At 44.4% G+C, this 8,192-nt stretch overlaps 1 protein-coding gene across 1 annotated transcript; it reads right to left on the bottom strand.

The window, feature by feature from the left end:
* Positions 1-2,439: 2,439 nt before the first annotated feature.
* Positions 2,440-7,741, bottom strand: STARD5 (StAR related lipid transfer domain containing 5). The gene is made up of 6 exons (XM_075506176.1): positions 7,539-7,741; positions 7,395-7,444; positions 7,145-7,277; positions 5,620-5,737; positions 4,487-4,580; positions 2,440-3,922 (listed from the first exon to the last, which is right to left on the bottom strand). The coding sequence occupies exons 1-6, from the start codon at positions 7,626-7,628 to the stop codon at positions 3,775-3,777; spliced, it is 633 nt and encodes a 210-aa protein (XP_075362291.1). The 5' UTR covers positions 7,629-7,741; the 3' UTR covers positions 2,440-3,774.
* Between the last annotated feature and the right edge of the window lie 451 nt (positions 7,742-8,192).

The following is an 8,192-nucleotide window of genomic DNA, read 5'->3' as shown; positions in this document are numbered from 1 at the left end:
CTATAGTACTCTCCTATTTTAAGCCATTAACTTTACAAATATCAGAAGCACATTCTGTGTTAAGTTTTCAGGCCTACTCTACAGGTTTTGCTCCCTGCCTTACCTTCCCAGGAGGAAGAAACATGTCTACAAGCCTACAACTAAACACTGCAGCAAAGGAAAACCCTTAGAGAATGTGTAAGGGGCAGAGAAAGGGGGATGCAACTTTGTGTGTCAAAACAACAACATGCCCTGGAATACTCCAGCTTTTTTATTCAAACCAGGGAACATCCAAAACCTGTCTAGGGTAACTTTCTACTAGCAGTTGACAGAACCATCTCAACTCCAGCAGGCAAACACAGGGCAGGGGGGGGGAGAGTGTCTCACGGTATTGCAAGACACCAGAGGTCTCAGAGGACTACAGCAGGAGAGTTAACAAGGCCATTTAGAACCAACTCCTACCTTCTAACCACACATATTTTTTGGTATGTCTTTGTGTTAATTTGTAAGGGAAAGTACCAGTGAGAGTATTTGGGAATTAAAAGTTCTGAATCCAAATATTTATTCTCAAAACACTAAATAACTTGGAGATAAATCTATGCTTCAAATGCTATCGGCATTTTGGCAGCGCTCTCTAAGCACTATATGGAATTCTACCAGCAGCAGCACATGTATCTACGGCAAGATGGTCTTGTGCACCCATTTGGTCTTTTCTGACCTACTTCACCAAAGGGAGAGATGCAACATCCGCATGGAAGTAGTGACTCACCGGTTGAAAGCCAGATGGCTGCAGTGGTTACTGTCCTTGGCTGTTCACCTTCCCTTAGTCAGGAATTTGCTGCACCCTTCTTCTTCAGTTACTTACTTTCACCAAACCATAAACTGCAGTTCAGAAGCTATTTTCCGTGCACTTGATACAATGTCACAGAAACAGCAATTGAGAGAAAAGGAAGTAGGATAGACAGCAGAAGGTATTAACTGAATCCAGGCATGTAACTTGCTTTGGCCTTTCCTCATGAGTCAACTTTATGCTAATCCTTGAAAGAACGTTCTTGACAAGCTATCTGCCCCCACACTTCCAAACCCCTTCCCAATTGAGTTGTCTTTTCCAAAAACCAACCAATCCTCAAAACAAAATTTCTATGAATTGGGTAGCAACCAGAATAGGAGAAAAATGTGAAAGGGAATATTTTTGTACATTTTTTTACTGGTACCTATCTGAAACTCTCTGATTATTTTGGGGTTTTTGTAGAATTTCTTGTATTTAACTTAATCTGCATTGGTTTAGGCTTAACAAAGTCTAAGTAAATGCCTGGTACATATAAAAGATTCAAAGATTTTTCAACTGCTTGCCCATACCACTAATAATAGGAAAACCATGAATGATTTCTGTACACAAAAGCAGGCCTGAACTCTTTAGCACTGCTAAAGCTCTGTCCCGTAAAAGACAGATCAACTTTTTGGTCAGCTTCATAACTTTAACAACAGAGACTGGACTAGCTACCGCCAGAATGTCTTAATTACTTCAATGCCATCTGCTGAAGGTGTCCTCACCTGAAACTGCTATTTATTTTCATCAGTTTAAGAACTGACACAGAACCACCAAGACAGGTTTGATCTTGTTTTTTTTCCAGAGGTGCTCTTCTCACTTCACTTCCAAAGTTTTTCAGTTTTTGCATGCCTCTGCATTTCCTGGCATCTGCCAAGATCAAAAGAAGTCAAAACATGCTGTGTGACAGGCAGCACGTCTCACTGGGGAGTCCTCCAACATCTTACAAGGTGACCTTTGCCAAGACATTTCCATCTCCAATTTGGCAGGGCAGAAGGCTGAATGCTAAGGGCTCTTAATTCCTTCTGGATAGAACATGTTGAGCACTCAGAAAAGGATCCTTAATTTATTTCAAGGAAGAGCCTCACCTACCACCTTTATTGCTCAGAGCAATTAAAAAAAAAAAAAATTATAAATAGCTAATAAAAAGCCTCATTGTCCACAAAAGGTTTACTTGCAGGAATAACGAGTAGCGACCTGAGCTCTCTTCCTTGAACTTTTTGCTAATTAAATTAATCCTAATCCTGCAAAGACTTGCCGAAATATTGAATTTCATGCCTAACAGCTTTAGTACATTTAGATAAATATGTATGAGCCTCTGTAATATCAGGGCTCAAATGTCTCCTCAGTAAATTTGTTACTCTTCTTAAGTACAGAAAGCAGCAATCTAAATTGGAAATAAGGACCAACCAAGGGCAAAGAAGTTGGGAGGGTGAGTGTTCTCACGAAAACACCTTTATCCCCACTCAGTGGGGTGTGCAAATGGGAGTGAAAGCTTTTCCCTGCCTTGTTGCCTTGAATTCAGAGAGATGCTGGAGGTCCAAGTGGTTCTTATGTTTCCTTGATGGCAAAGCAGATGCATGAGAAACCATTTTAAAGGATGATCCAGGAAAAACAGGACAATGTAGCAGAAAAATATTTATTTCATCAGACTCATACAAGTTTTTACATCTTTGTACACAAAGGAGACTAGATTAAAAACTGATTCCTTGAAAAATCTATTCCATAGAGTGAGATTTACAGTGGGAAACTTTGTGTGCAAGTCCATGCCCTACACTAAATATGAAACAAATACAGGGACAGAAAGCAGAGCATATTAACCTTGTTAAATAATCGAGTTACAGCATTAAAATCACAACCTGCATTTAAATTCCTAATTCAGCAATTAGTTTTCCTTTTGTAAGTATATGTAATCCATAGTAATGTCTGATATTCCTGCAGTAACCGGCACCTTATATATTTTCTAAAGCTGGACACATCACTGCACACAAGATCAGAAGCTGATTTCCCAAGATAGTGCTGTGAGGGACTCAGAGAAAAAGCAATGTCCTTACGGCCTGTCAAGTCGAGACTAAGCTACAGAAAAGATTATTTACCCGTTAAAACCTCTCACCACAAGAGACCAAAAAACATTCAAGTGCAGTTAAAAACGGTCATTTCAAGTGCAGTTTAAAAAATGGCAAGTAAAGTGCTTAATCCTCTTTCTTTATTGCCACTATGTCAGTGCAGTCTGTCTCACGACATTGTGGAAGTCAGTGGTTTTGGTACAGAGGGGAGAAAGGAAGAGTGTCTGTTTGCCAGCCCACACACCTATGAATTGATTTGCACTGCTAGACCTTCATTTAGAAAAAAAGCACTTAAGGCACATTTACCATTAGTACTGAGGTCTGCTCAAAGAAACAAGTGGAATCCTCCACACAATCCAATTTGTTCTGGCTTTTACCATCTGCTGCCTTGGACCCACTGAAGCATCTACAAGTGCTGGCAGCAAAAGAGCTACCTCTTCTTTTGGGGAAGGATCATTGTTCCACAGGAGTCTATGGGGAGCTTCAGAGACAAAACAGGGCTGGCCTGCACCTGGCTAATGCTGTAGTGCTAAGTGGATTTTAGCAATGCTCCTCCTCACAGACACTGACAAAGCGTGGCCAAGAACGGATCTAGAATGTGCATCTTCTCTCTGCAGACAGCCCCCAGTGCTGCCTCCAGGATTATTCCAGCCTCTGGTGTGATATTTGTCTAATTATGAAAAATAAGGATATCTTATTAGAAAACAATGCATTGCTTTGAATAGAGACAGGTAGAAAATGCCGTTTTAAAAATTTACTTTACTCAATCCATTGTTCCCCTTTCACCTCTCCTAACTATCTTTGCTGGTAGAAAAGTCCTGTAGGCCAACTTCCTATTTCTACCCTCAAGCTGCCAGGTTTTTTCCTACCCTCAGCTGGTGATGTCAGCAATTGGTCTTGTCACACTTTTAATGCCTTAACAGCTTTGGTCAGGTTGCTGTAAAATCCAGCTATGCTAGCTGGAAAGAAGGAATCCACCACTGTCTGGGGAAGATAGCCACCAAGGTCAGTCTGAAAGAAACTGAGGAGTTGAGTCCTGTCTGGCTCCCTGCAAAGACAATGCAAGTGATTTTATAGCCAGCAGTTTAAAAGCGTTAAGAACGTTACAATGACTCTTATGTGTATTGTCTGATGATAGATATTTCTAAGTACTTTCTTTTTTTAAACAAACAACAGACATTAATTCCAAATTTCAATGAATGTGGCTATCCCCACAAGTCAAATTACAGTTAAACAAGGCCCTAATTAGGTGCATCACTCTGTTTACGAATTATGGCAATGTAATAAACAACCGGATACTCATTTACGAAAAATTAAGACCACACTTTTATGTTCTGCTGAATCTCTACTTAAGAGGTCAGCGAGAATCCTACCATGATGATGGTTCCTGTAACATTAAAGACTTCCTGCTAGGAAATGAAGAGAGACTAATTCATTGCACAAAAAAAGAGAACAAAAAGGGCACTCATCATAATGATTACCAAAGGAAGACAGAAACATGTTATTGCCAAGAAGCTACAGATCACATGTGGCCATATACACACAAAAACACACCACACAATGGATAAGAAGGGTTTTAGAATACATAACATTCAAATAGATTGCTTCTTACCCTGGAAGGGGTATACAGAAACAGCCACAGGGATAATTAAAACCTCTCACGAAATTTGGTTGAGGAGGACACAGCGGGTGTTCCACATTGGTGGCTAAAAGAAAAAAGCGTTCAAGAAAAATGTCATTTTCACAGGAGATGGGAAAGAGTCCTTGGTACTCAAAGCATCAGCTGAGACACTAACTCACTAAAAGAGAATATATTTAAGAAGAATGGAAGTATAACCTTTTCAATGTGGGGCTGTGCCATACAAGCAGTCAGAACAGACCATTAAAAGGAACCATTCTGGCTATAGAATGGGGAAATCAAAGAAGTGTTGAATTCAGAAGCAATTGCTGAGCTCTGAACTAAGCATCAAGACACTTTGAGGGAGTTTCACTGAACCCATGTTGTGCGAGGGCATTGCTTTTCTTGAGAGATCATTCAAGTTACTTCCAACAAATCCATACTACAGAGCCAACAAATCCATACTACAGAGGTATATGCCACTTGATGGCTGAGGAGCTGCACTCTAGCAAGTATATAAATTCCTGGCAAGGCATTCCTGAACAGGATGGGAAAATGGGACAGCTGAAGAGTGGGGCAATAAAAGCACTGACTTGTAACAGTTAAACAACAGGATGAAAGTGAAAAAACAAAGAAACATCCTTCCATGCAGTAGCAGCCCCTTAAAAATTAGCACTATTTGGTTTCATAAGAACAATTATTTCCACATACAGGAGTGGCACATTTATTTAATGGCCTCACCAAACTCTAGAGGCTTTGCCGAAAATGTTAAAACAGGATTTAGCCTAAATGGGACTCCTTTTAGAAAGTTCTGTAAATTCTTAAAAAATCAACAACGAAAACACACACACAAAAAACCCCAGAACTTAATAGTAAATGAAATACTTATGCAACCTTAAAAGCATAGCGAGGGAAGAAACCACAGGCCAACAATATCATCATTATCTGAACGTTAATATGACTTACGTACTCTGAGGACAACTATGTAAAGAGATGACTAATATTTCATCTTCTGATCAAGATCAGATCAACAGCATGTTACTTATTTTTTATTTTACATTTATTTACGGTAGCTGCTGGTTATCTCCTAACATAAAGTGAATATGTTGAGAACACAAGCATCTTACCAGCAGATAGCATCGTCCCATCTTCATATTGCTTCATTAGTACCACATCCACAAATTCTCTTGGTGAAATAATCCTCATGAAAGCTGAAGGGGTTGTGGTTCTGCACACAGAGACAGTCTGGAAATCACAAAACAGAGTTATGTCAGTTGATGCTTTCAAACTTACGGCAGAAAAATTCCTGTACTTTCTGGTACTCTTTCAGTTACACTTTGTAAACTCCTGCAACAAAGGGTGTAACAGAATTCCTTGATAAACAAAATGCAAAACAGCACAGTCAAAAGGCACTACCGTGTGTTGACGAAGGACAGTTTAATGGAGAAAAACAGAGTGATACTGCATTGCTTCTAGGTTGTTTAAGGACAGATACCACGCAAGGGATGCTGAAAAGCAAATCTGGCGCATCTATGCTCATAGGACAGGCAAAATGCTTCTCCTTTCCCGGAAGTACCATATCACATGGGATACAACTCGATATCCAGATTTGTTACACTGGAGAAGCATTAACACTATCATCTCCCCTTCTATGGAGGCTCTGTGGTGATAGGCTCCCCAAAACAGAGGTTTCTACCACACTGGTAAAGTGCTGGCAAGTCTGATAAAGTCTATGAATTGCAAGTGGCAGGTTGCAGCATTTCTAAAGTTTAAGCTTATAATTAATACTAAATGCCTGTAAGGTTCCCCCAAGAAAAATAATCTTCCCAGGACTTCCACGAACATCTCTGGGACTGGTTGCGTTTGCACTCTGGCTGTCTCTGAGCATCTACATCCACTTCAGATTTGGGGATCTAAATCCAATGCCCTTTTAAGGTTCGGATACACTTAAATATAGAAGAAAAAAAAAAAAAAAGGAAATTAGACTGTATAACTGCAGCAGCCAAAACTGCTGCTCATACATAGCCCTTTTCATCTGTAACGCTCCAAGTGCAGCATCTCTATTTTAATGATAGAGACACTGAGGCAAAGCGCTGGGCCCCAAGGTCAGTCAGCCAGTTAAAGGCGGAGCGCAACAGCGCAGTGCAGAGCATCGCATGCTGCCATGGTGAAAGATGGGGCCCAAATTAACAGCTGATGACATGAACGCTTCACTGCTTAGCTAAGTCTATGTAGTCTCTAAGCCTCCTCTTCCCTCACAAATAGCTTGTTAAAAATAATCATGCTTAGCTGGATTTGCAGCATTAACAACAATGTAGCGCAGGAATCTTTAATGTTATACTTTTACATATTTTAAGCATGCAGTATTTAGCCAAGAATGTATTAGTAGTTCCTTTCAGAAAGATAAGCCACTGTTAAGAGAATATACGCAATTTACAGGAAAAGAAAAAGAAAAAAAAAAAATTCCCAATCCCAGTGTTGTCAGACTGACCCAGACAGAGAGGCTATACAACTTCTTGAGACCTTTTTACTTCCCTGCACATACCATAGGCTGTCTCATGAGGCACTACAACAGGAAGGTCTGTGCAGAGCCCAATGCTTCTGAACACAACGCTGCATTAATCGCACGAGAACAGTTTTTAAGGAACTTACGTCGCTGACGGCTTCGACGACCTCGAAGTCTTTCACGTTTTGGTCCCACTTGGTCCTGGGCCCGCCGGCCACCGGCTTTATGCATTCCCAGACATGCTGGGGGCTGGCTGGCAGGATCCCCTCTCCCCTGTACCTGCGGCGGGACAAAACGAAACCAAACCCCGCTGCTCCACCCCGCCTGGCAGCACGGCTGGGGCGAGCCCGCACCCGGCATCTCGGGAAATGAACGCAGGGCGCCGGGCGTACTCACACGTTGCCAGCAAACTCCGCGGACGGTCTCCAAGAAACCGAAACCTCGCTCTGCGGGGAGGGGAAGCTTTCAGTCGCCACGCCGGGCCAGCCACCCGCCCTCCCCCGCCGCAGCCCCTGCACCGCCCGCGCCCCGCCCGCTCACCGTGCGCCGGCAGCCCCGCCAGCCGCCGGGGTCCCGCCGGTAGAGCCCCATTTTCTCGGCCGCCGCCTCGGCGAGGCCCGCGTAGTCCATGGCCGGGCAGGGCAGAGCCGCCGCTCGGCCACCGCCTATGAGGGCGCCTCGCCGCGCCGCGCTGCACCGCCCCCGTGGGCCGATGGCGGCGCCGCCCCCTCACCTGAGCGGCCGCGGCCTCCCGCCGCCCGGCCCGGCCGCCAGCCCGGAGGAGGCGGCTTGCCTCGCCTACATGGCGCAGAGGGCGGCGGGGCTGGGATCGGCCATCCAGGCCAGGCCCCGGAGCCGCGGGTGGCCGTGGCGTGGCTCTCCCGGGCAGCTGGTAACAGCGGGCCTCCCCTCCGGCAGCCTCCCGGCAGCCGCCTGAGGGAAAAAGAGCCGCCGGGCCACAGGCAGCTGTGAGGAAGCGTTACTCGGATCGCCTCTGGCCTTCAAACACGGCGGGGGGCCAAGGCAGAGGCTTTACTGTTCCCTTCCTTAAAGCTGGGGTGACGCCGCTCACCCGCTTACAGCCCGGCTGCGGTGCAGCCGTGCCGGCTGACGGCCAGTCACACCCAGCCCTGCAAGGCCTGGGGCGGCCGGGCAGCCGGCGAGCCCCGCGGGAGAGGCCCGTCCTCCGTCCAG

The sequence above is a fragment of the Mycteria americana genome, chromosome 6 (assembly GCF_035582795.1).
Source record: "Mycteria americana isolate JAX WOST 10 ecotype Jacksonville Zoo and Gardens chromosome 6, USCA_MyAme_1.0, whole genome shotgun sequence".
NCBI lineage: Eukaryota > Metazoa > Chordata > Aves > Ciconiiformes > Ciconiidae > Mycteria > Mycteria americana.
Note: the sequence above shows the minus strand (reverse complement) of the source record. Positions and strands in the feature narration are given on the sequence as shown.